Source organism: Perognathus longimembris, chromosome 1, assembly GCF_023159225.1.
Source record: "Perognathus longimembris pacificus isolate PPM17 chromosome 1, ASM2315922v1, whole genome shotgun sequence".
In the NCBI taxonomy this organism is placed as follows: Eukaryota; Metazoa; Chordata; class Mammalia; order Rodentia; family Heteromyidae; genus Perognathus; species Perognathus longimembris.
Window position 1 is genome coordinate 48615368 of NC_063161.1, and position 27561 is coordinate 48642928.

Genomic DNA, 27561 nt, shown 5'->3' on the forward strand with positions numbered 1-27561 from the left:
CTGGTTCTGAGGCTTGAACTCAGGGCTGGAGCACTGTCCCTTAGCTTTTTTGCTCAAGGCTAGCACTTGACAATTGAGCCCACCACTCTACTTCCAGATTTTTTTTCTGGTTAGACACAAGCATCTTATGAACTTTTCTTTCCCACTGACTTTGAACTATGATCTTCAGATTGCAGCCTCCTGACTAGTAGGATTACAGCCCACCTGGGCAAGAAAGTCCAGAAGACTTTTTTTCTTCTTTAAGTCCTGGAGCTTGAACTCAGGGCCTAGGCCCTGTCCCTGAGCCTCTTTGTGCTCAAGGCTAGCTCTCTACCACTTGGGCCACAGCACCACTTCCAGCTTTTTCTCAGTAGTTTATTGGAGCTAAAAGTTGCAGACTTTCTGCCCCTGATCCTCAGATCTCAGCCTCCTGAGTAGCTAGGGTTACAGGCGTATGCCATTTGCAGATATGTGACACTATCTGGTCTTAGCTGGCTCTCCAATTGGTCTGAAATAGGAGCACTTAGCTGCCTGGTGAAAGAGTCTCCTTCTTAATCCCAGAAACTAGTTCAACTATATATTCACAAGCCCAGCCAGTAGCCCCATGACCCCTCCATCTAGTCCAAAAACCCAGTAGCTATGTGGCTCTTCTCACGTCCCCTCCCTGTCCGCTTTCCAGTCTATGGCAAGACAGGAACTGGAAAGGTGCAACATTGACATTAAAAGAGGAAGGACATGGGGATAAGGGCTCCTTGGTTTGTCAACTGAGAAGTTGGGGGTTAGGGGCTCACTGTGAGTTCAGAACTGGAACCCAACAAAGAGTTTTCTGTTTTGTGGCTTTAAAAAGAAGTGGCTGGGATCCAGAGCATGAGAGGCAAGAGTGGCCTCATGGAAGAGAAGGCAGGGAAAAGTAAACCTCTGTGCTATGTGGACAGAGGATGAAAGGGATTGGAATGGCTGGGAAATGAAGACACATCGCAGGCACCTCAAACTTGCTTGTTTTTAACTGAATTCAGATTAAACACAGTGGTATATGCCTGACCCCCAGCACTGAGAAAACTGAGGTATAGGTTCAAGACCGGCCTAATGACACAGTAAGATCCTATTTCTAGGGCTGGGAGGGGGGGTGGGGGGGCGGGGAAACAGGGAGCCAGTGGCTCATGCCTTTAATCCACACTACTCAGGAGGCTGAGATCTGATTGTGGTTTGAAGATAGCATGGGGAGGAAAGTCCATGAGAACTTGATTGCCAATTAACCAATAAAAAGCAGGAAGTAAGGCTGTGGTGGTTCAAATGATAGAATGCCAGCTGTGAGCTAAAAAAGAAGGGAAAGTGCTCAGGCCCTGAGCTCAAGCTCCAGTACTAATCACACACACAACAACAACAACAACTACTACTACTACTATACTACTACCACAAGCAAGATTTAGCCTAGAGGCTGAATTTTCCCAACCCCTGCTTTAAGGCACCATTGAGCATTTGTATGTTTACCTATCTGTGTCCCCAGCCACACTGCATAAAGCTTTGTGTCAAACCTTCCAGTGTTCTGTTGTCTAGCTCAGATGCTGGTCCTAACTGGCACCCAATACAGATTTATGGAGTGAATGGAAGAATGAATGAATGGATAGATGATCAGGAAGCCTATTCCTATAAGGGAAATGAAGCCAGAATCCTGGACGACTCGTTTCACACCTTTTTTTTTTTTTAATGCAACTCTGTTTCCCAGATGTGCCAGAGTGTCAACTCTAAATGAAACTATCTCCAAACCCTGAAGAGAAGAAAGGTAATGCTCCCTACAAAATAAACACAAAGCTTCTAGAGCCTGAAATCCGGTCTTATCTTCTGAGAAGTGGCTCAGCTGATCTACAAGCACATATTTCTACATGTCCAAACTATTTTCAGCAGTGATCTTGTAAGGTGCCTGGCTATGCAAGAGGAGAAGGAAATAGTCTGAGTTTCTGGAAGGAAAGAGGAAGAGTGAAACAACTCTGAAGTAAATTATAACAGAAAATACAAGCTGGGCACCAGTGTCTTCCACCTGTAATCCTAACTACTCAGAAGGCTGAGATCTGAGGATAGCAGTTCAATGACAGTGTGGGCAGGAAAGCCTGTGAGACTCATCTCCAATTAAGCACCAGAAAACTGGAAGTGGTGCTGTGGATCAAAGTGATAGTGCACTATCCTTGAGCTCAAGGACAGCACCCAGGCCTTGGGCTCAAACCCCATAACTGACAAAAATTAAAATTAAAAAAAAATTCAACACAGAAGCCCAGATTTCAGTAGCCAAAGCAAAATGAGTAGTTTCAGCTGGAGGTGAGGAAGTGTGGTTGAGATTAAGTAACTGGGGAGTTTCTTATTCTTTTACTCTAGCAGAAAAGGAGACATTCTGCTTCCTGCTTGACCCCCTGGAGGCCCACTAAGAAGGTCTGCTCTTTAGGCCAGTTGGGCTTCCTCCACTAGAGAGAAAACAGAAGACTTGAAGTACTTCTGGGGTGAGTGAAGGGGGCTTCTCTGGAAATGCATAGGTGGGTCCCACCCTGTTGTGATTGAGTGAGCCTAAGGATGTATATGTCTAGCAAGTTCCTAAGAGGCTACTGCTGGTCTGGGGGATTTGAAAGCCACTGGAGTGGTTGGGCTGTCTCTATGAAGAAGGCACTGCTTCCTGTCCTAAGACCTTTCCCAACTAGTTCTCCCTATGAAAGTGGGGTACCATTCCTAACCTGCTCTCGAGCCCCACTTAGCTGAACTTCAGCAGTGGGCTTGGGTGATTATAATCAGTAGCCCCACTTTTTTCTGTGCCCGTCTTGGGACTTTAACTCAGGATCTGGGCACTGACCCTGAGCTTCTGTACTCAAGGCTAGCACTCTACCACTTGAGCCACAGCTCCACTTCTGGCTTTTGTTGGTAATTTAGTGAAGCTAAGAGTCTCACATAAGCCAGGAGCTGGTGGCTCACATGTATAATCCTGGTTATTCATGAGGCTGAGATCTGAGGATTCCAGTTTGAAGCCAACCCAGGCAGGAAAGTCCGTGAGACTCTTATCACCCATTAACCACCAGAAAACGGGAAGTGATGCTGTGGCTCAACGTGGTAGAGGTGCTAGCCTTGAGCAAAAGAGCTTAGGGACAGTGCCCAGTCCCCAAATTCAAGCCCTACAACTGACAAAAAAAAAAAAAGTCTCACAGACTTACGTACTGGAGAGGGCTTGTTCCTTTTTGTTCATTGTGGGGCTTGAACTCATGGCCTGGGCCATGCCCCTGAGCTCTTTTGCTAAAGGCTAGTGCCCTACCATTTTAAGCCACAGTGCTACTTCCAGTTTTCTGGTGGTTAATTGGAGATAAGAGTCTCACGGAGGGGCTGGGGATATGGCCTAGTGGCAAGAGTGTTTACCTCGTATACATGAAGCCCTGGGTTCAATTCCCCAGCACCACATATAGAGAAAATGGCGCTGTGGCGCAAGTGGCAGAGTGCTAGCCTTGAGCAAAAAGAAGCCAGGGACAGTGCTCAGGCCCTGAGTCCAAGCCCCAGGACTGCCAAAAAAAAAAAAAAAAAAAAAGTCTCACGGACTTCCCTGCGTGGGTTGGCTTCAAGCCCCGATCCTCACATTGCAGCCTCCTGAGGAACCAGGATTATAGGCTTGAGCCACCGGTGCCTGGCTAGCAGCCCTAAGGTGGGAGGCCAGGTTCTTATTCCCTCTTCTTCTTCTCCCTGTGTCTTTAGCCTCCATCATGTGGAAAACCCCAGATGCCAACTTCTCCTGCTACCACGAGTCTGTGCTGGGCTATCGTTACGTGGCTGTTAGCTGGGGGGTGGTGGTGGCTGTGACGGGCACCGTGGGAAATGTGCTCACCCTGCTGGCCTTAGCCATCCAGCCCAAGCTCCGCACCAGCTTCAACCTGCTTATCGCCAACCTCACCCTGGCCGACCTGCTCTACTGCACCCTTCTCCAGCCCTTCTCAGTGGACACCTACCTCCACCTGCACTGGCGCACGGGTGCCACCTTCTGCAGGGTGTTCGGACTCCTCCTGTTCGTTTCCAACTCCGTCTCCATCCTCACCCTGTGCCTCATTGCCCTGGGACGCTACCTCCTCATTGCCCACCCTGTGCTCTTTCCTCAAGTGTTCAGTGCCAGGGGGACAGTGCTGGCACTGGTGGGCACCTGGGTGGTGGGAGTGGCCAGCTTTGCCCCCCTCTGGTCCATTTATATCTTGGTCCCCGCAGTCTGTACCTGCAGCTTTCACCGCTCCCAAGGCCGGCCTTATACCACCATCCTCCTGGCTGTCTACTTTGTGCTTGGGCTCGGCAGCGTAGGCATCTTTTATGGCCTCATCCATCGACAAGTGAGACGAGCGGCCCAGGCACTGGACCAGTACCGGCTGCAGCGCGCAAGCACCCGCTCCAACCACGTGGCTGGGACGGATGAGGCTATGCCTGGGCGTTTCCAGGAGCTGGACAGCGGGCTGCCATCGAGAGGGTCCAGTGAAGGAATTTCATCCGAACCCGTCAGTGCTGCTACCAGCCAGACCCTCGAAGGGGACTCATCGGAAGCAAGGGGCCAGGGAGAGAGCAAAGCCGCCAAGCAGATGGCAGAGAAAAGCCCTCCAGAGGCACCTGCCAAGGCCCCGCCAACCAAAGGAGCCCGAAGAGCTCACGACTCCCCGGCAGAGTTTGGGAGAGTGACTCGTATGTGTTTCGCGGTGTTCCTCTGCTTCGTCCTGAGCTACCTCCCCTTCTTGCTGCTCAACCTCCTGGATGCCATGATCCAGGCCCCTCGGGTGCTCCATATGCTTGCTGCCAACCTCACCTGGCTCAACAGTTGCATCAATCCAGTTCTCTATGCAGTCATGAACCGCCAGTTCCGCCAGGCTTACGGCTCCGTGTTAAAACGAGGGCCCCAGAGTTTTCGTAGGCTGCGTTAGAACTCCGAGCCCACGCGCCAGAACCAAGGGCCACCGGCTCTTTAAACACCAAACCAGGCAGCTGATAGATAAACAGAAAAAAGACCTTTGGACTGTCCACCAAGCTACCCCACTCCTCCACCAGTGTTTTCAGCCCTAGAATGAATGAAGAGCTCTACGTGTGCACGCACTCTTTAACTCAGGGCCTTGGACTTTCCTCTAGCTCTTTCACTCAAGGATGGTGCTTTACCATTTGAGCCACACCTCTACTTCCAGCTTTTTTGCTGGTTAAGTGGAGATAAGAGTCATCATTTTTTGCTTGGGCTGACTTTGAACTGAGATCCTCAGATCTCAAACTCCTGAGTAGCTAGGATTGGACATGAGCCACCAGCATCCAGTAAGTATTATTAATCATTAATAAATAAATTGCAGCTTGCTGTGCTAGGGCATGCTTGTAATCCTAGTGCTCAAGACAGGAGGATTTTTATTTCGAAATTAGTGTGGGCTATACAGTGAGATCATCCTGTTTCAAATAAAATAAAACCAGGCATCGGTGGCTCATGCCTGTAATCCTAGCTACTCAAGAGGCCGAGATCTGAGGATCACAGTTCGAAACCATCCCAGGCAGGATAGTCCACGAGGCTCTTATCTCCAACAAACTATTCAGAAAAAAACTGGAAGTGGTGCTATGGTTCAAGTGGCAGAGTGCTAGCCTTGTGCACAAAGGAGCTCAGGGACAGCACCAAGGCCAGAGTTCAATCTCAGGACAGGGAAATAAATAATAAAACATATGATTTTAATGATAAAACACATGGTCTCCTTGGAAGGAAAAGAAGATCAGGGTTGGAGCTAGAACTTTAGAAGGGAGCTATGTGAGAGCAGAGGTAGGCATCAGCTGAGCAAGGACATAGCCTTTACTTGAGGTTTCCATGTTATAAGACATGTGTAGTACCCCAGACCTGTAGATCAGGCTTATAATCCCAGGCACACAGGAAGCAGAGGTTGGGAGGCAACCTTAGGCAAAAGTTAGAGAAAGCCACCTGCCGTTTCAACCAATAAACTGAGCATGATAGTGGGTGTCTGTCATCCCAGCTATGTATGGAGCATAAGTCTGTGTACTGAGCATTGCAGTCTAGCCTAGTCTGGGAAAAAAAATTGAGAGATCCTACCTGAAAAATAACAGACACAACAAGGGGGTGTGATTCTAATAGTAGAGCACTTTCCTAGCAAGTACAAAGCCCTGGGTTCAAACCCCAGCACCACACACACACACACACACACACACACACACACACACACACACACAAATTGCTTTTAATAAAAAAGAGAGAAATAGGGCTGGGGATATAGCCTAGTGGCAAGGATGCCTGCCTTGGATACACGAGGCCCTAGGTTCGATTCCCCAGCACCACATATACAGAAAACGGCCAGAAGCGGCACTGTGGCTCAAGTGGCAGAGTGCTAGCCTTGAGCAGGAAGAAGCCAGGGACGGTGCTCGGGCCCTGAGTCCAAGGCCCAGGACTGGCCAAAAAAAAAAAAAAAAAAGAGAGAGAGAGAGAAATAAGAAAAATGGGAAAGGCTTTCAAAGGATTTGCCTTTATGTTTTACTTCCCAGAAATGGGCCCTATTCCCCCCTTACAAAAAGATTTTTTATTTTTTTTAACTAGTTCTGGGGTTTGAACTCAGAGCCTGAGTGCTGTCCCTGAGCTTCTTTTGCTCGAGGCTAGTGCTTTAACACTGGAGCCACAGCGCCACTCCTGGCTTTTGGTAGTTTAGTGGAAATAAGAATTTTTTTTTTTTTTTGGCCAGTCCTGGGCCTTGGACTCACAGCCTGAGCACTGTCCCTGGCTTCTTCCCGCTCAAGGCTAGCACTCTGCCACCTGAGCCACAGCGCCCCTTCTGGCCGTTTTCCATATATGTGGTGCTGGGGAATCCAACTGAGAGCTTCATGTGTAGGAGGCAAGCACTCTTGCCACTAGGCCATATTCCCAGCCCCTGGAAATAAGAATTTTATAGACTTTCCTGCCCAGGCTGGCTTTGAACTACAATCTTCAAATCTCAGCCTCCTGGGGCTGGGAATAAGGCCCAGTGGTAGAGTGCTTGCCTCGTAAACGTGAAGCCCTGGGTTCGATTCCTTAGCACCACATATATAGAAAAAGCCAGAAGTGGCACTGTGACTCAGGTGGTGGAGTGCTAGCCTAGGGCAAAAAGAAGCCAGGGACAGTGCTCCGGCTCTGAGTTCAAGTCCCAGAAAGTTCAAAAAAGAAAAAAGAAAAGAAAGAAAGAAATCTCAGCCTCCTGAATAGCTAGGATTATGGGTGTGAGCCACCGGTGCCTGGCTGGTAATTCATCTTGACAGTATTCCTGTGAACCCAGCCCTCTCCCCATTCCTGTGCCCTGCACAAAAGCTCTGCCTAGTTAAGGACATCTTGAACTGAATGTAGTTGAGGCCAAGGCAGACAGGGGTTCCAACTGCCCTGGCAGGGTCTGCTCTTTGGGGCTAAGTCCCTTGCTCCCCAGGCCTCTTGCTGCCCATCTCTCCCAGAAACTCTTGTTACCCTAGCTTCTGAAAGCAGAAGAGAGACACTTGTTGAGAAAGATCAGGGGCCAGGCTAGGGGGGAAACCACAGTTCTTTTCACTCCAGCATGAATAAATCTGGCATGCTCTCCCACAGCCTGAAATCACCCGTGGACACCAGGTGGCGCTGGTTCTCTGTGTTTCCTTTCTGACTTCCCAGATGGACAGGAAGGACCTGCAGGACCAAAGGTGACCAGCTGGGTAGAAACCCAGGGGTCTGCGCTTTCCCTCATCCCTAAAGCTTAAGAAGAAATGTGAGGCACAGATCTCCATTTTCATGAAGTCACTGTCTCTGGTGGGTGGGATGGGGGAGCAGGGGGAGCACTACCTTTTCACTGACAATGCAATGGAATGTGAGGACCATGAATACTCTAGCTGTCGGCTTGCCCTTCTTCCTACCCCCCAAACATCTGGACTGAGAACAGAGCAAAGTCTGGAGGAAATCAAATACAAATAGAAATAATCACAGAGAATAGACAGATCGATATCCTCATATGCAGCATGTTTCTGAGTCCCAGGCAACCTGCCTCCTAAACCAGCATATGCATGTCTAGGAGGCCTCCTGTGACAGAAACCATAAACTGAACTGGGCTCAGATGGCTCAATGCCCATAACCCTAGCTGCTCCAGAGACTGAGACTTGAGGATCTCAGTTTGAACTGGAGAGACTCCTATCTCCAATCAGTCAGGAAAAGTCTGGAAGTGGAGATGTGGCTCCAAGTGATAGAGCCTTGAGCAAAAAAGCTACACAAGAGCTCAAAATTCTGAGTTCAAGACCTGGTACCTGAAAATTCCCACCATATCCAGGAGTAGCTCTTTGAAGACCACTCAGGTTTCATGATGGGTACAAAGCCAAGGGGAAGAGAGCAGGGCTTACGCTTCCCACAAGCCTAGTGGAGTTCTAAAGTCTGCAACTAGATTATTTCATAGAACGCTCAAAAAATTCCCCGGAAAGGTCTACTACAATCTCTTTATAAGTGAGAAAATTGACACCCGTCCACCTCAGGGAGGGGGAGGGCTCCATGCAGATCCCACCCCACCCCCCTTTAGACCTTACAGGTAGTAAAATGGGCATGACCCTGGTTCTGAGGGCAAAGTCTAACCTGATGGCCTGCATGAAAGGCTCAGTAACCACCGTGGGGCAGGCTTGCTCAGCTCCTACTAGGATCAAGTGACGGGTTGATCCCTGAAGTCCTTCCTCCTCAGGCCTTCTAAGATTCTGAAAGCTGACAACTCCCTGAAGCTTGTAAAAGGGTTCACTTTTCACGTTCCTTGAAGGCTTCCTCAAAGTAGGAAGGTGCAGCGGGGAGGACTGAGGTTAGACCTCTCAGGAAGGACTTCTCAATTGGGAAGGGGGGGGGGTGTAGATTTGGGGAAGAAAAGGCCTCAGGACACACCACAGGGAAGCCCTGTGTTCTGAGGAGACCCTTTCTCACCTCTCCCCACCCCCCTACCACCTGGCCTTTATTTCACTTTTATTTCAATAAAGGTCTGAGTGAAAAGACAGTGAGATTTTTGTTTTTTGGGTTTTTTTTGGCGGGGGGGGGGGAGAGGGCTTCAGTGACTTTGCGGTGCGCACGTCCGTGGCGCCAGGCCGCTCGGATGCGCGTGCCCCGCGCGAGCCCGCGCCTGGCCGCGCGCTGCCTGACACCGTCTCCCCCGCCGGCCTTTGTCTCTCTCCATCTGTCCGTCTCTCCTGTAGGACGTCTCCGTCCCCCGCATCTCAGTTATCGCGGGTTTTTCTCTCTGCCCTCTCGCTCTCCCCCCTCCCCTCCCTCCCTTTCCACCCCCTTCACCCCCGCGGCGCCTCCTCTCCCCAGTCCCCCCGCCCTCGCGGGCTCTCGCTCGCCCACACACTCGCTCTCTTTCGCTGTCTCTCACAGGCAGATTTATGGTCAGCCCAGGGCCTTTCATTGGCCAAGCGCTGACAGGACTTGATTTAACGTCCCTTCTCATTGGCTGATCTTGACAAGCCGATTTACGAGTCACTCTCCCATTGGCCAGTCCGCCTCGGCCTTGATTTATGGCTTGGTGGCTGCGAGGAGGAGGGGGGCGCCGCTGGGAGCCAGGCTGCCCCTCCCTCCGCCCCTTCCCTCCCCACCTCGCGTTCCACATCGTCCCGGCCGCGTTCCCACTACCTGTACCTCGGCCCCCTCCTCTCTCCTCCGCCGGCCGCGGGGAGTAGGCCTCAGGCCTGGGAGTGGGGGGGGGGGGGAAGGGGGTGGAAGAACTGCGGCCCAGGGGGGGGATGTGACACAGTGGGCAGATGGGGAGGAGAGGAGAGGAGACCCTAGAGGGAGAGAAGGGGAACTGGGGAGTGAAGGGGATAGTGAAGGGACAGGTTCGAGAGAGGAAGGAAGTCTGGGGAAAGAGGTCTGAAGAGGAAGGAAGGACAGACTGACAGAAAGGACCAGTCACCGGGGGCTTCTGAGCCCTCAGAGGGGAGTTTTCTTTCCAAATAATGGGACGAAAAGTTCCTTTCCCAACAATGGCTGTGGAAGGGACTGACTGAGAGGAGGGAAGGAAGGAGGGAGGGAGAAGCAGGGAAGGACAGCTGGAAGGAGGGAGGGAGAAAGATGGAGGGCTACTAAGAAAGACCATCGCCCAGGTCCACTTAGGTATTTCCACTTCCTTTTGCTCTGTTTTGGTGTTCAGTGGGGAGGCAATGAGAAAAAGACGAATCCCCAGAGGAAACATGGAAAGGTACAAGACACGGCTCCTGCTCTCCCCTCCAGACTGGCTGTCAGCCTGGGCACAAGTGGGGCATCTCCCCCAGGGAACCTGGTCTCCCCACTTCACAGGCCTCCTCCTCCTCTCACCCCTCACCTCCCCAGTTAGATTTATGAGTTCAGGTCTAAGCCTTCAGGAATTAGTAATATTTATGCTTCCTTGAGAGTGAGGTTCAGAAGGTGATAAATAAGGGGCCACTAGGGGTGCAGCTGGGGGCTCCTATTTTTAACATGGCCACTTTCTCAAGACCCCCTGCCCACCTATTCCCTCTCATCCTGAGCCAGAGAAGGAGCACTTGGGGATGTGAGGAATGGGTTTCAGATATCAAGAAGGGACTTTGACGATCCTGGAGAGCCCCTCTGAGAAACGCAGAGGTTTGCAGCAGGAAGGAGTGGAGGCAGATAGGGAAGGAACTTTCCAAGCATTCCGACATTCTTTAGAAGCCCTTGGGTGCAGTTACAGCTTTTCTGCAGAAGATGGGGAGAAGCCTGCTTCCGCAGTGCCTGCCTCAGCTCAAAAGAAGAGCCAGGAAATTCAGAGGCAGCCTTCTCCAGCCTGTCACCTCCTTCACAGGGAAAAGAAGATTTGAAATCTCCCACTCCCCCATCTCCTGGGAAAGGAGGCTAGGAATGTGGGCCTAGGGGCATCTCCTAGGAGCTGCTGGCTCCAACCTGTCCACCCCCAGAGCTGGCAAAGAATTAAAAACAGTCGTTGGAGCCTTGAGGGGGGAGAGGGGGTAGAGGGGGCGGAGAAAGGGTATAATCATACCTAGCTACTCAGGAGGTTGAGATTTGAGGATTGCAGGAAAGTCCATTGACTCCTATCTCCAGTAAACTACCAAAGAGCTGGAAGTAGAGCTGTGATTCAAGCGGCAGAGCATCAACCTTGAAGAGAAAAAGCTAAGGGAAAATGGGGTGCTGGTGGCTCATGCCTGTGATCCTAGCTACTTAGGAGACTGAAATCTGAGGATCATGGTTGAAAGCCAGACAGGGCAGGAAAGTCTGTGACGCTCATCTCCAATTAACCCCCAGAAAACCGGAAGTGGCACTGTGGCTCAAAGTGGTAGAGCACTACTAGCCTTGAGCGATAAAGAAGCTCAGGGACAATGCCCAGGTCCTGAGTTCAAGCCCCACAACCGACAAAAAAATAAATAAATAAAGCTAAGGGATCATGACCAGCCTCTGAGTTCAAGCACTAGTACTGGCACAAAATAAATAAATAAATAGGTAAAACACACTCTCCCCAAAAAAACATTTGGTACTTCTTGACACTTCTTTGCTCTGAGCCTCCAGGATAGGAAGGGGGGAAGAAATATCTGCCTATAAAATCCATGACTTCTTGGGTTTGAACTCTGGGTCTAGGCGCAGTCCCTGAGCTCTTTAGCTCAAGGCTAGCGCTGTACCACTAGAGGCACAACACTACTTCCTAAATTACTTTCCTAACATAAAAAATAAGATAAAAAATTTTAAAACTGCTTTAAAAAAGTCCATGACTTCATCAGGCCTTTGCTCTCAAAGCCTCTAGTCTGTGACCCCTTAGCCCAGGCAGTGAGCTTGCTTACTCTACACTGTACACTGCTTACTCTACAAAGATGGGGGGTAGACAGAGCCAGCATAGTGGCACACATTGTAATCTCAGTGCTTGGAAAGCTGAGGGGGGTTGTGGTGCTAAAACTAGCCTGGACTACATAGTGAGATCTGCCACAAACAACAAAAAGAGAAAAGGGAAGAAAAGGCAGAGGGGGGGGGGGGGGAGAAGAATAAACAAAGTCTAAGGAGAACAGAGAGCTAGCTAGGGAGAGTCACTTTGCTCCCACCATGCCCTTCATCTGCTCTGGTCTTAGCAAAGATGGCTACAGTGTTCATGTGAACACACACACACACACACACACACACACACACCAGCCTGCTGCCTGGACTGGGAGGAGGGAGGGAGAAAAGGTCTAGACTGGCCCTTTAAGAGCCACTTAGGGTCAGAAAGCCTGGGCTACAGAGAGGGGAAGGAGCTGATGTCAGAAGACGGATGGGCAGCAAGATGGGGATTGATGCTAATGGGGAAGTTAAAACTAAGTACCCAGACACTCAGAGGGCAGAACTGCAGATCTGTCTTCCTTATGCACACACACCCCCCCTTCCCCAAAGCAAGGTTGTAAATCTGCCTCCTCAACTGGGGGAAGGGGGAGTAAGGAAAAAAGAGAGACTCCCTTCTCCCTTTTCCTGTTTCTTCCTTACCCAGCTCCCTCCCCCTCCAGCGGCAATTCTTTTGTTTTCCCCTAATCTTCCAGCAGATCCTTTCCCAGTAAAGCTTCCTACTTTGTGATTCCAGCTTGCACAGAAATTTTTTGCTGCTGCTGTTGTTCTTGTTTTTGTTGTTGTTGTTGTTGTTGTTGTTGTTGTATGTGTGTGTGTTGCTTGTATGTGCTAGTCTTGGAGTTTATAGTCAGGGCCTAGGCTTGAACTCCAGGCCTGGGTTCTATTCCTGAGGTTTTTGCTCAAGGATAGTACTCTCCTACTTGAGACATAGCTCCACTTCCAGCTTTTGTTTTGTCTTGTTTTTGTTGTTAATTTGAGATGAGTCTCCTGGGCTTTCCTGCTTGGGCTGGCTTTGAACTATGATCCTTAGAGCTGAACATCCTGAGTAGTTAGGATTCCAGGTATGAGCCAGGGGTGCCTGACTTTGCATAGGAGTTTGAGAGGAGACCACACCACAAGTTTTCTCTCACCAGACCTTGAGCAGGAATGGATTGGTGGGATTGTGAGTAGGAGAATGTTGGGAGCTAGGAGCTGGGAGGATTGAGACCTTCAGAGGTAGATTTCTTAAGATTATCTTGAGGGGTCACAGAACCCCTAGCCAGGTCAGCTAGGGAGCTGAGGATCCATCCACTGAAGATATACACTCTGGCTTCCCAGAAACTCCTAGATTGGGATTGTATCATTCCCTTCTCTTGCAGGTGTGTGTGTGTGTGCGCGCGCACGAGTATGTGCATACCCACACCCCTGTCTACTGCCTAGAGATTTTAGGTCAATGTGTAAGTCAGGGTCTAGCTGCTCCCTTTCAGGAGGGAGCTGAGGATCTCTGAGATAAAGGCTTTCTCAAAGGGGCTAGAGATGGTAACCATTAGCCAAGCGATCTCCCTCTCCCTCTCCCTCTCCCTCTCTCTCTCTGTGTCTCTCTGTCTCTGTCTCTGTCTCTCTCCTCTCTCTACTTCTCTCCTCTCTCCCCTCTCTCTCTCCTCTCTCCTTTCTCTGGTGCTAGTTCTGAGGCTTGAACTCAGAGCCTGGACACTGTCCCTGGTTGTTGTTGTTTGTCAAGGTTTTATGTTAATAGTAGTAATAAAATTGATAGCACCTAGTGCTCTTCCACTTGAGGCACACCTTCACTTCTGACTTTTTAGTGGTTAATTGGAGATGAGTCTCTGCAACATTTCCATCAGGGATTGGCTGTGATCCTCACAGCTCAATCTTCTGAGTTACTAAGATTCAGGTGTGGGCCACTGGCACCTTGCAAGAATTTCTTTTTCTTCATTTTCAGATAAGACTGTACTCCTCCCCTCCTCCCCTCTCCTCTAGCACTAAGACTTGAACTCAGGAACTCCTTGTGCTCTTACATGGCCTTTTCTGCTCAAAGCTGGCACTCTGCCATGTGAGCCACAGCTCCACTTCTGGCTTTTTGCTGGTTAATTGGAGATAAGAGCCTCATGGACTTTCCTCCCCAGGCTGGCTTTGAACTTTGATCCTCGATTCTCAGCCTCCTCAGTAGCTAGGATTACACATGTGAGACACCAGTGCCCAGTTTAAGACTCTTCTTTCTTGCCCTATGGACAATCAGAGTCTACCTTATGAATCCATCTCTACATTAGAGAACAGACTTCTGTATCACATCTGCTGCTGTGGAATTCTTCCTCAATTCCTTCCTAGTCCTGGAAACAATTGGGGCCTGGTTGCCTATGGCTTCTAACTCCTGGGTATTCATAAGTCAGTTATGTTCCCTTCTCTCAAGTTTTCCTTCTGAGGCCAAAAATGTCTCTGGGTTGTCTTCTTATCTGTCCCAGGCTTTCTATATAAGGGAGAGAGCAGGAATGGCATAGAAGTTGAGGGTTATGAGGAGCCAGCCCTCTACCCTCCAGCCCAATGCTCCCTCCCACCACAGGGAGGTCAGCCATTGCCCTGAGCCCTGGTCTCTTGGCTGTTTCTCAATACTGGTGATAAATCCTGTCTTTGTCTCTCTGCTGATCTGGGCCCCTGGCAGCTTGGGGGTCAGAGGCTGGGGGAGGGATCAGAGTGGAGGAGGGGGATGTACAAGGAGAGTGGGAAGAGAAGATGGACAGGACCAGCTGGTGGGCAGGCATGGGGGTGGGTGGTGAGGGGACAGGGGGCCTCTTGGTTATGCTATGGATCCTGGACATTCCAGCAGACTTGCATTCCAAGTGAGAAAGCCAGGATCTCTGTGATGTTGGAAGTACCTTCAGAATTGGTCTCTGGAGTACCAGGAATTCTGGGATCTGTTTGCAGGGGGGAGGGGAGGTTAGAATGGGGTGCCTCAAGGCAAGAGGCTGCAACCAGAAAATAGAGTAATTGTGTAGAAATTCCTTTCCCGGCATCAGATCCCTACCATGTGCCATGTAACACACACACACACACACACACACACACACACACACAATTTATGACCTGTCAGCATGAAGGAGCCCAGGAGAGCCAGTCAGCCCCTTGCCTGGCCCCTCCCTCCCCAGCAGTCTTCTCTGGATGTGACTTTCCTGTCTGCATCTCTCCATTTCTTTCTCGGCTTGCAGCCTTCTGGCCGCCTTTGTTTCTCTCACCTTCCTGGTGTGTTATTCTCCTTTCTGCTAACTCTTTGAGCCTCTTAGTCATTTTTTTTTCTGTCTTGTTCCTCTTTCCACCTCCTGATGTTCCCCTCTTCCCCCTTTCCTACTTTCAGACCTTACACTTAAGACTGTCCATTGGTCCTGCCTCTGCTACTCTAATCCAGCCATTTTCCTTCCCTCTTCTCCCACTGGAGTCCCACCATGAACCCTGTCCTGGCCCCAGGAAGACAGGGAGTCAGGTTGCAAGGAGAGATGGGAAGAGAAAAGAAACATTGTGTGGGTGCTATTTTTGACAGGAGGTCTAAGCCTCACAGTGGTCTTTGCTTTGATGGGGAGAAAAAGAAGGCCAAGAAGGAACCACAGAGAAAAGTACAACTAAGGGAAGGAGGATAAAAAGGAGGAGAGAGATAGAAAAGACACAGAAAAGCAAACATTAAAAAGCACAAAGCCAGATCAGGTGCTGGTGGATCACACCTGTAATCCTAACTACTCAGGAGGCTGAGATTGAGGATCACAGTTCAAAGCCAGTCTGAGCTAGAGAAGTCCATGAGACTCTTTATCTCCAATTAACTGCCCAAGAACCAGAAATGGAGCTGTGGTTCAAATTGGTAGAGCACTCACTACCCTTGAGTAAAAAACAGCTCAGGGATAGTGCCCAGGCCCTGAATTCAAGCCTCAGGATTGGTGCGCACACACACACACACACACACACACACACACACACACACACACACACACACGAGAGAGCAAGGGCTAGGGTTCCCTGGAAGTGTGTGTGGAAGGAGCAGAGCAGAGGGACATCGACATGAGACAACAGGCACAGAGACAAGGTCTGGAGACCCCGCCAGGGAAACAGAACAGTCATGTTCACCATGCTGCCACAATCGGGCACTCTTCAGTATACCCAGAAACTTCTCAGAGGGCTCTCTCCCCACTGCAGGCAGACCTGGAGTGCTGGTTGTCACCCCATTAGCCTCCTCCTCTGCCACTGCCTCCCTCTCCTCCTCCCCGGGTGAGAATGACATCAGCTCTGGCTGCCACTGTCCCCAGCCTGGCTGCTGTTGAACTCTCCCAAGGGTACTGCCGGCCCAGGCCAAGCCAATCACCACATTCCTCCTTCAGCCTGGGAAGAAGCAGAGGCTTGCCTAGCTCAGCACCCTGTAGTGGGAGTGGGGGAAGGCTTTGCTAGGAAGGTGGCTGCAGAACATGGTGGGAAAGACCGGTATGGGCACCACAGGGAGGGAGAGAGAGGAGCCTGAGGGAGACACTTGAGGAGGAGAGGCTGAGGCAGTAAATCACGGGGGGGGGGGGGGGGGGGGGGAGGGGGCTCCCTCTGCCTCAGCTCAGTGGGATGGGGAAAAGAGAAACTTTTTTTTTTTTTTTTGGATAGGGGACGTGTGTAGAGAGCAGCCACATCTGGCAGGCAGGTGTCTGGCACTGTTCAGGCTATAGTCACTTTCCCAGCCAAAGAGGAAGGGGGAAGGGGGAACCCCCTGGGGTCCCCTGGGGAAGAGAGAAATGCTCACAAACAGAAAGGCAGAGGCTCATAAGCAGACAGCAAGAGACCAGGGAGGGAGAGTGGACTGGGTAGGCCTAGGACACCCATGTCCCAGTCCTAGTGGGAAACACGATGGAGAAAGAAACTGAAGCTCAGTTGAGAACTGGAATTCCACTCTCCACACCATCGCTGATCACAAGCCCCCAACTCCCCTGGGCACCAGTAACTGTCCTCCCTTCCAGCGCCAATGACAGGTGATGAGAAGCTGGGTGAGATGCTAAGGCTGGGGTTTTTCTGCAGTTCAGGCAAAAAATAAGGGATCCTAGGCCTTTTCCCTGTACTCCAGCTTTCAACACAAGGCGTTAGGCAAGGCAAGGGTGACACTCACGAACATCTTTTCTATCTGCTGTAAGGGATCTGGGGCTAGACATCCCCACAATTCCGGGGCCTAAATTGCTAGGTTTCCACAGAGGATCAGACAAGACTCAGCCACCTCTAGACTTGACATCCTGTGGCTGTAGCGGGCTCACCATTTCTGTACCTTTCTTCCCCTCATCCTTTTGGATGCGCTAATTCCATCTCACATGCGTAATCCTTGAATTAGAGATGCATTTCATGAGCATTAGAGGTGACTGAAGAGACCCTTCAAATCGCCTTAGAGAGGAGGACTCCCCACCCCTTAAAATCCAGCAGAGGAAGGGGGAAAGAAAACCAAAGCATTCTCCTGTCGCCGCAGCAACCATAAAAACTCCTAGCTAAATCCATCTTGTGAGCTCACCGGCCCATTAAGATGCAGGGCCAGGCTCTGCGCCAGCCAGCTACATTCATTTGTGCGAATAAAGGTGGAGGAGGGGGAAGGGAGCCAGCTCTGGAGGGACGGGGAAATGGCGAGAAGAGGTTATTTACACCACCGTCCTGACCTTCTGGAGCAGAGCTGGCTCCGATAAATAACCCGCTCAGCGCCGTTTCAGAGCAGGAGTGGGAGGTTCAGGAAGGGAGCAGGGGCTGGAGGAGAGCCCCCACGCAGGTGCGCGTCTCTGGGTTACTAATGGCTGAGGCGGGAGCAGGCAGCTGGCTTTGGGGGTAGTGGTGGGGAGAACTCAGCTCCCCGAGACTCCCACTGAGAAAATACCATCCCCACCCCACCCCTGGCGCCAATTTCCAGGCGAGGGGACGGAGGAGAGATGCCAAGGAGGCAAACAGATCCGTAAATTAGGGATGGGGGTGGGGGATGCTGGCGAAAGAGTCTCTGAGGTAGGAGGGGGGAAGACATATTATAAGATGGGGAGGGGGGGCTGGAGGAATAGGAATAGCTGCCAAAAAGAGGAAGGGGAACAGGAAAAAAATCACACAAAGGCAGTTTGGAAAAAAAAAAAGTCCGTTTTATTCTTCTTCACATGGAGCAGTATAGGAAGGGGATAGGTCTCCTGCACCAGAGGCCCCTTTGCTATGCCCAGCTGTCTGCTCCCCTTCAGAGTTGGAGAACTGGCAGTTACTGGGTGGGGCAGAAGTCTAAGGAAGGCTTTTCTAGGACCTTTTGATAGGGGAGGAGTTTGGGGTCAAGGGATATGGTTATACCTCCACCTTCCTGGGGAAATGGGGGTCTTCTAGCAAAGGCACTGCCTCAGCCACCTGGGGAGAAGAGCTCAGATACTTGGATTTTATGTGGGGCTGAGGGAAAGAGCACAGGGTTAAGGGGCAGATGGTGGACCCAAGGCAGAGGACGAAGTGCTGCATAGGAGAGGTGAGAGATGGAGAACTACAAGGCCCAGGTCATCCAGTCCTTCCCTTCCCTGGGTCTGAGCAGACACTCTTCCCCAGGCTAGAATGTATTTGAGTTCCAGGGCTGGCATTGCTCCAGGGCACTGAGGGGACAAGCGAGGTGGCAGTAGTAAAGGCCGAGGCAAGGTACCAAGTCATGGACACACCTAGAATGAGCTCTCCTAGGCCATTGCAGTTTGTAAGCCCTGTCCAATAATGTCTTAGTTTCCACCACTTTGTCCTCTCCCTAGAAGCTGTTCCCAAACTCTGTTCCACAGCAGAGGACAGGGCAGCAAGAAGAAATGAGAGAAGACACGGAGGCCAGTAAGAGGGCTGAGCCTGAGACTGGATGTCCCCCTGCCTGCCCCCGCCACTCCGAAAGAATCCTCCTGCTCTGGTTGGACATATGGGCTAAAAGGAGGAAACACTCAGCACATTCTTTCTCTGCTTTGATCTGCAGTGCAGCCATAGCAAAGGGCAGAGAAGCTGAGGGGAGAATGTGGGGGTAGAAGAGCATGGAGCAAAATCCCCTTTGAGCAGGAAAAGGGTGCTTCCCTTGCCCTACATCCAAACGGGCTGGGAATTTCACTTCCAGAGGAAAGAAGGAATGGGAAGGTGTTGGGAAGGGCAACCCTAGACAGGATGAAGGTTTAAGGATCCCTTGTGACCCCCTAGATGACCCTGAGAACAGCAGTTGGGGGACTGGATGAGAAGTCACAGCAGACATGCAGATTTCTGGTGGGGGTGAGAAACCAGGCATGGGGGCGTCTTCACCGAAGGAGGGACCACTTGATCTGTTCTTTTGCAGACTGCAGCACCTGCAGAGACAGGGGTGTCACTGAGGGAGGCTTTTGAGGAGCAGGGTGGGAACTGGGGGGTGAGGGTGGGGAGGGCTCTCCTTCCCTTCACTTGCCTTCCCTCTCCTTCACAGGGAATAGAAAATCCCCAAGGTAGAATAGGAAGAAGCTCTCTAAAAGCCCTAGAGGATTGTCAGTTTGGAAAATTCCCCCCAAACTCAAATCCACTGGGGGGATGAAGAGAGAAGAGGTATACCTGAGAGGAAAGAAAAACAAAACTGGGGGTTACTGGCTATATGTTCCAGAGAGGGGGTTATACATCCAGACATTCTTCTTGGTGAGGCTTCTAAGCCATTTAAAACCAGAACCCCTCCTTGGCTCCCCACATCAGGTAGACAGACAGTCTATCTGCAGTCAAGGCGGCAGGATGGATCTGCAAAACCTGCATATGCTAGAATATGCACTTCCAGCTTAGCCCTCATTTGAATAATAAGAGAAAGGGAGAGAGAGCTCACAAGCACACAGACCATCTGCTTAAGGCAAGCCTCTGCTGGGGAATAAATCACTGAAGGAGACATCAGGCAGGGAGGGCTTGAAGGGTACAGAGGAAAGCTGACAGCCATGGCTCACAGGAAGCTGAGAGAGGAGTGGGAGTGGGGGCACCAGGCTATGAGTTCCACTTCCCTGAAATAAGAGGGAGCCAAGGAGGACAAGTCCATCTGTGGCCTCTTTCAGACTTGGTGGATTGGGGTGAACTAGTCTAGCCTTTGTGACCCTGCCCCTCTGGAGAGGAAGAAGGGAGAAAGTCATACCTGAGACACGGTCTGCTCTGTAAGAGGGACGTCTTCACCCTGTGGAACAGATTGTGAACACTTAGACTGCAGTCTAGAAGTAGGGAAGAAAGGGATGGCCCTTTAAATGGAAGCAAACTTCTCAGTCCCTGAAAGGGACTGAACCACAATTTTACTCAGCCAGAGGGACTGAGAACACACAAAAGGGTCATTTCATTCATCCTCCATTTTAAGGCAGGAAGACTTCTTAAAAGATTTATTCCATTCCCAGTAATCAGCAGGTTATCTGATCCTCAACTCCCTCAATTTGGGGGTGGGGGACATGATTCCCTAGTCAGAAAAGACCTTCCCTGAATATCAATATCACTGGGGAAAGGATGAGGGGGAGCCAGGGGTAGTTTAATGGATCCCGCAAGGCCTGATGGGTAACGACAGAATGTTAATTTGAAGAAATAAACTGCTGCAACAGCAGCCTGAGAAGGGGATGGGGGGAGCTCGTGGGGGGACCCTCTCTCTTGCCACATAGAGACATATGTTAGAGGAGAAGATTAAACTATGCAAATGCAGCCCACGGCAGTTAAGGGAGAAGATTTCCCATTACCAGGCACTGTAAGCCTTTACTCTGTGGAGGTCAGAGCCAGGACATTCTGTGAATGGAGAGATCTGCTTTGCTTAGACAACTCTGCACCCCACAATTTGCAGGGGGCCCCTCTTTCTGCATTCACCATGATTTTCCAGCAGACTCAGAGCCTTCTGGAGTTAATTCCAAGGCTCCTTTCTGGTTATCACTAGCACGGAATACTGAGGTATTGGCAAGTAAGTATTTCCTGAAGGATTACATAAGATCTTAAAAGATACGAAAGCCAGGCACTGGTGGCTCACACCTGTAATTCTAGCTACTTAGTTGTCTCTGATCTAAGGATTGTGGTTTGAAGCCAGCCCCAACAGAGAAGTGTGGCAAAAGGATGGAAGTGGAGGTGTGGATCAAGTAGGAGGGTACCAGCCTTTAGTAAAAAAGCCAAGTGAGGAGGTGAGACAATGAGTTCAAGCCCTACTAGCATAAAAAGAAAAAGGAAAATCATCCTCAAAGAGGGAAAAATAAAACCACCTCAGGTTTCTTAAGAGTTTAATAGCTATGAATATTAAAGCTGTATTTCATTGTGCATTTAATACATACACACTCACTGTCCAGCTTGTGCAGTTATGTTAGGACTTTTTGTGGTTACTGTTGTTGGTCATGGGGCTTGAACTCAGGGCCTGGGCATTGTCCCTATGCTTTCTCTTCTCAAGGCTAGTGCTCTACCACTTTGTGTCACAGCTCTACTTTTGGTTTTCAGTGGTTAATTGGAGGTAAGATTCTCAGGGACTTTCTTACCCAGGCCACCTTCGAACTATGATCCTCAGATCTCAGCCACATGAGTAGCTAGGATTATAGGCATGAGCCACTAGTGCCCGGCTTATGTTAGGACTTTGCATACTGGGTTAGGGGGAGAAGTAACTTCCTCTGCTTTCCTTCTTTGTGACACTGAGATGGAAAGAGTTGAGAAGGCTGTGTGTATTTGAGAGGAGAGGGGAAGGTAGTCCATACCCTATGAGTCCTTATGCTTAGACCTATCAGCAGGTCTAGCTCTGGAGGACGCTTGAGGATTAGAGGGAGGATATGGGGAGGCACATTCCCACTTACCCTTAGAGCTACTCGGTGTACCACTTGCTGAGGGTCGTTCTCTAGGATTACCCTACACAAACAAAGAAGAGATTACTGTTCACTCTACCTTGGAGATCAATTTGCTGTGGGGACAGACTATGACCATTCATGCCACTTTGTTTAGGTCAAGGGCCGAAGCTCTACCTCCCCACTCCAGGTCCAGGGTAGAGAACTCACCCTCCATCTACAATTTCATCCACAGCCAAGAAGAGCCCCTCCATGTTCTCCAGCAGAGCTCTCTTTTCTACGTTTTTCCTGAGCCCCAAAAAGAGGAGAAAAATCAGCCTGTGTATGAAAAGAACCCTAGGACACTGTCTGGATAGGGATTCACATTAGGCGATCAATGTCTCTACCACGACTAATGTGAAAGACTCTTTAACTAATGTGCTCTACACCTATTCCCATTCTTGATTGCTGAGTAATGATTAGGAATGTCAGGGAGGTCAGTGGGAAAGTGTTTGCCCAAATTTGATCCCCAACACCAAAAAAAAAAAAGAATGTGAGTTAAGAGATTCAAAACAATCAATTTCCGACTATTCACAGATTTGACTATCCAGAGCTACTGTTTCTTCCTACCTGCCATGAGGCTGCTCATGACATTGCTCACATACACAGACATCAGTGGGTAGAATATAGAGAGCAAACAGAGCTAAAACTCAATCTGAAGGTTGTAGGATGCAGGAAAGGGTTACATGTAAACCCTGCCTACTCTCAGGCTCTGACCATCCTCCTAAGTCTCTGCTACCCTTTCTCCTCCTGCTCCTCTCTTACTAGTTTTGCTCACGCCCGGAAAAGAAGCCCAACAGGGGCCTAAAAACAGCCAGGGTCCCCACCTTCCAGCCACAGGTGGTTGGTGCATGAGGCCTGTCACATTCATTAGTTTCACTATTTCACTAGATTACTTGAAATTAAGTCTACTCATTCACCTGGCTAAGAAATAAATCATCACCCTTCCTGAAGAAACCTGAGCCTTTGCCCTGCTGGTTTTGTGGTGCTGAGAGCGCCTGCTGTTCTGCTTCTCTGCTCTGGATGGTTGTCTGAGCTAGGTTCACTTGGGAGCTGTGGGGGATGAAGTTCAAAGCCCTGGGGGTTTTCAGGAAAAATATCTTATATCTCTTTTCTTGCACCATGTACATGGGAATAGAGGGCTAGAGGGGGAGTGAAAAAAGTGGAGAAAAGCAAAGGGCACACTCTTCCTTTTCCATGGAGGGGAAACCTAACAGCCAAAAGAGGAACATGGGAGGTGTTGCCTCCAATGCCAGGTTTCACATTTAATCTGGGACACTTTCTTGTGCTTGTCCTTTCCCTACTTCTAATGCAAAGAATGAAGCCAGAAAGCACTTAGAAGGTGCTTAAAACTCTAACAAGCTGCTCAACAGGAGACACAGAAGGCTACTGCTCCTTACAGGGCATCTCTTTCCTGAGGAGACTTTTTCAATGTGAGGGACATCTTCTCCTTCTAGTCCTCTCTCTCAGTGTGAACTCTGAAATAGTAAGTCCAATTTTTTTCTTTGCTGGTCATGTGGCTTGAACTCAGGGTATGGGCCCTGTTTCTGAGCTCAAGGCTAGTGCTCTACCACTTGAGCCATAGCTCCACTTCCTCCTTTTTGTGTGTGTGTGTATGTGTGTGTGTGTGTGTGTGTGTTTAGTTGGAGATAAAAGTCTCATGGACGCCAGGTGCTGGTGGCTCATGCCTGTAATTCTAGCTACTCAAGAAACCGAGATCTGAGGACTGGAAGCTAACCTGGGTAGGAAAGTTCATGAGACGCTTATCTCCAATAAACCAAACAAAAAAGTCTAAAGTAGAGCTATGACTCAGTGGTAGAGCACTCGCTTTGAGCAAAAGAAGCTCAGAGACAGTACCCAGGCCCAGAGTTCAAGCCTCAGGACTGGCATGGGAAAAAAAAAGTCTCATGGACTTTCCTGCCTGGACTGGTTTCAAACTGTGATTTTTAGATTTCAGCCTCCTGAGTAGCTAGGATTATAGGTGTGAGCTACTGATACCTGGCCTCAACTTCCTAACTAAGTCAATGCCTTGGAGCCTCTGCAAATCCCCTATAAATTGAAAATGGCTGCTCACCTCAGCATCTGGCTCAGGGAGTCAAACAGGCAGTTCAGAACAGCCATAAGCATCAGCTGGTGGGAGACAAAAAAGACAAAAATAGATGGGTCAAGTCCTTGAGAACCACTACACAAAAACAAACTCCTACAACTCAGTAAGCATCAAAACACACAGGCTTATGTGGCTACTGTATATGTTCTTGATACATTGTATATTGTATATATGTCTACCTGACCTAGAGAAGGGATAGAAAAACAGGGCGTAAGATATCACAAGAAATGTACACACTGCCCTACTATGTAACTGTACCCTTTTTGCACAACACCTTGTCAAAAAATTTGTGTTCAATTAATAAATAAATTAAAACACACACACACACACAGGCTTTTATTTATTTATTTATTTATTTATTTTTGCCAGTCCTGGGCCTTGGACTCAGGGCCTGGCTTCTTTTTGCTCAAGGCTAGCACTCTGCCATTTGAGCCACAGCGCCACTTCTGGCCATTTTCTGTATATGTGGTGCTGGGGAATCAAACCCAGGGCTTCAAGTATACAAGGCAAGCGCTCTTTCCACTAGGCCATATCCCCAGCCCCCCACACAGGCTTTTATAAAGGACCAAAATACAAAGTGGACAAGGGCATTTCAGGAAGAGGACCTGTGGTTCCTCATGGAGGTAAATTCTGGCCAGACATGTGGTGTTTATCTGTAACCTCAGCTACTTGGGAGGTACAGGTAGGAAGATTTTGACTTTGAGGCCAACCAACCCAGGCAAAAACTTAGTAAGACCCTATTTCAGAAACAAACTATGACACAAAATAGCTGAGATTGTGGTTCTAGTGTTCTAGCCCTTGCCTACAGAAAAGAACTGGGTTCTACATGTGAAGAACTGGGTTTAGTCTCTACTAACACACACATACACACACACACACACACACACAATCGAATAAGCCCTCAATTTCAGGTCTCTTTAGCAAAGAGCACGTTGTTGTCATAATCTTTTAAATGCCTTTACCAACTATTTTATGTGTTATGAAATATCAGGTAGAAAGAGAAATCACTAACCAACCAATCATTGTAAGATCAGAAGAACACAGCAAAACTACTGGAAAGAGTATAGGCCTTTGTTTAGTTTTTCTTTTGTGTGGTACTAAGGATTGAACCGAGGGCCTTAAGCATGTTAACTACAGGCTCCACCATTGAAGTACACTGGGCATGGACTTTTGGGTCAAACAGATCTGGACTCCAATCTCGGCTGAGCCATTTTCTCTGTGTGTGACTAAGGGTTATTAGGCTGAACTCCATGAAACTGCCACTTTTGTAGTTTGACAAAGGTCAAGCACAAGCAATTTCATATGGTTCTTCCTGTTTGGTTTCCTCATTGGTAGCACAAAGGCACTACTTCTACAGTTCACAGGAGTGCTGCAAAGTCCACACAATAATGTTCATTACTAAGTACTCAAAGCAATAATGAGTGCTTAGCAGGAGGTGGGACTTGCAAACTTTTACTTTGGCAGAATATTATTGAAGAGCTCATTTTCACCAATTCACCCTCACTCAGAGAAGCTGCTTTCACTAAGGCAAAAAATTCTGCATGTAGGAAGTAGGTTTGAACTATACCTGTAGTCTAGTTCACACTGTTGACTTGATCAGGTAAAGCTTCAACATGACTCAAAGGACCCATTAATTGCCCTGAATTCATCAGCAAGGCCACTATCTCCCCACAACCTTGACCACACCTCAGAAATTCACCTTATAAAATACTGCAGCTGAAAAAGCATTTGAAAAGATCCAATACCCCTTTATGATAAACGTTCTGGAGAGGCTAGGAATCCATGGAACATTTCTCAATAAAATAAAGGCTGTATATGACAAACCTACTTTATACTTAATAGTGAAAAGTTAAAACCATTTCCTTTAAAATCAAAAACGAGATAAGGATGTTCGCTCTCTCTACTACTCTTCAATAGAGTACTGGAATTCTTAGCCAGACACAAACATAAAGGGGATCCAAACAGGGAAAGAAGTTAAATTAAATTCTCCCTCTTTGCAGATGACACGACCTTGTATTTAAAGAACCCATAGATTCCTCTTGCATGTTACTTGAGCTGATCCAAAACTTTGGCAAAGCAGCAGGATATAAAATTAACCAACAAAAATCAATAGTTTTTCTGTATGCCAACAATTAGAAGAGCAGGCTGAAATCAGGAAAACAGCTCCTTTTAAAATAGCCTAAAAAGAAAGAAAGAAAGAAAGAAAGAAACCTAGGAATTAACTTAACCAAAGATGGGAAGGACCTCCATGATGAAAACTTTAAAAACCTGAAAAAAAGGAAATTAAATCAAATTAAAGGAAGTGGAAAAACCTCCTATGCTCCTGGATTGGGAGAATTAACATCATGAAAATGGCAATACTGCCCAAAGCAATCTACAAATTCAATGTGATATCCATCAAAATCCCAACAACATTCTTTAATGATATAGAAGTCCAAAATTCATATGGAATAATAGAAGACCATAAATAGCAAAATCAATCTTTAGCAGGAAGAACAGTGCTGGAGGAATATCAATACCAAACTTCAAACTCTACTACAAAGCTGCAGTTATAAAAACTGCTTGGTATTGGCACAACAGCAGGCTTGAGGATGAATGGAATAGAATTGAAGATCCAGAAGTGAACCCACAGACCTATGGCTATCTAATCACTGATAAAGGAGCCAGAAACATAGGATGGAAGAAAGACAGCCCCTTCAACAAATGGTGCTGGTAGACTTGGCTATACACGTGTAGAGAACTGAAGTTAGATTCTTTTTTTTTTTTTTTAAATGGCATGCTTTTATTACAGGGTAGAATTTTAAAACTACAAATTTAAAACAAAATTATGTATATAATACTTTCCAAAATTTATAAAGAAACTCACTTTTTCAATCATACTATTTGAAAGTATCCACAACAGTTAATATTTTGGAATAAGAGAACAAACAAATAAGAAAATTGGAGGGAAATCTGCTAATATCAACAGGAAAATTTTTGCTTTTTGTACTTTAATACATTTTCCAAGGTTAAAATAATGAAAATATTTCTTTGATAGAAAGAATATGATTTTAGGTTTATTTTAAAAGGCCAACATATCCACACAGGGCCCATAAGGAGCAACCTTTGATGCCATTTACTCTAGACAGACATTTTCTGCCTTTTCCACTCCCACAAGGTACCCTATGAAGTTAGATTCTTATACATCACCCTGCACCAGAATCAATTCCAAATGGATCAAAGACCTCAGTGTAAGATCAGATATCCTGAAATATTACAGGAAATTATAGGGGAAACACTAGGGCCCCTTGGCACAGTTTGAAACTTCCTATATAAAGATCCAGAAACACAACAAATCAAAGACAGGCTAGATAAATGGGATTATATTAAACTGAAGAGTTTCTGAATGGCAAAGGACATGGCTAGCAAGATAAACAGAAAGCCTACAGACTGGTAGAAAATCTTCACTAGTTATACTTCAGACAAGGGCCTAGTATCTAAAATATACTTAAGAGCTCAAAAATTAAACCCCCAAAAAACAAATCCTCAAAGAAACAACAACTTCATCAATAAGTGGGCTAAAAATTTATAGAGACTTGTTAAAGAAGAAATAATGGCCAATAGATACTCTGGCCACAGAAGAAATGCAAATGAGATTCCACCTCACCCCAGTTAGAATAGCCATTATCAAGAAACTAATAATAATAGATGCTGGCAGGGATATGGCCAAAAGTGAAGGCTACAACACTTTTGGTGGAAATGTAAACTTGTTCAACCACTCTAGAAAGCAGTGTGGAGGTTCTTCAAAAGACTAAATACAGTTTCCCTATGACCTAGCAATCCCATTCCTGGATATTTATCCAACTGACCACAAACAAGGCCACACTAAAGCCACCAGCACAACCATG

At 48.3% G+C, this 27561-nt stretch overlaps 2 protein-coding genes across 2 annotated transcripts in view; one reads left to right on the forward strand and one right to left on the reverse strand.

Moving 5' to 3' along the window:
- Positions 1-2383: 2383 nt before the first annotated feature.
- Positions 2384-5045, forward strand: Gpr84 (G protein-coupled receptor 84). Its single transcript, XM_048350353.1, has 2 exons — positions 2384-2471; positions 3700-5045. Exon 2 carries the CDS (start codon positions 3708-3710, stop codon positions 4896-4898), a length of 1191 nt encoding a protein of 396 aa, XP_048206310.1. The 5' UTR covers positions 2384-2471; positions 3700-3707; the 3' UTR covers positions 4899-5045.
- A 12822-nt stretch (positions 5046-17867) lies between these two features.
- Copz1 (COPI coat complex subunit zeta 1) overlaps positions 17868-27561 on the reverse strand; it is a 31748-nt gene continuing 22054 nt past the window's right edge. Inside the window, exons 5-9 of the mRNA XM_048362989.1 lie at positions 23642-23697; positions 21739-21816; positions 21541-21592; positions 19878-19916; positions 17868-19086 (exon numbers count right to left, since the gene is read on the reverse strand). Of these exons, the coding sequence (XP_048218946.1) occupies positions 19039-19086; positions 19878-19916; positions 21541-21592; positions 21739-21816; positions 23642-23697 (273 nt within the window). The 3' untranslated portion in view covers positions 17868-19038. The remainder of the gene's footprint in view (positions 19087-19877; positions 19917-21540; positions 21593-21738; positions 21817-23641; positions 23698-27561) is intronic.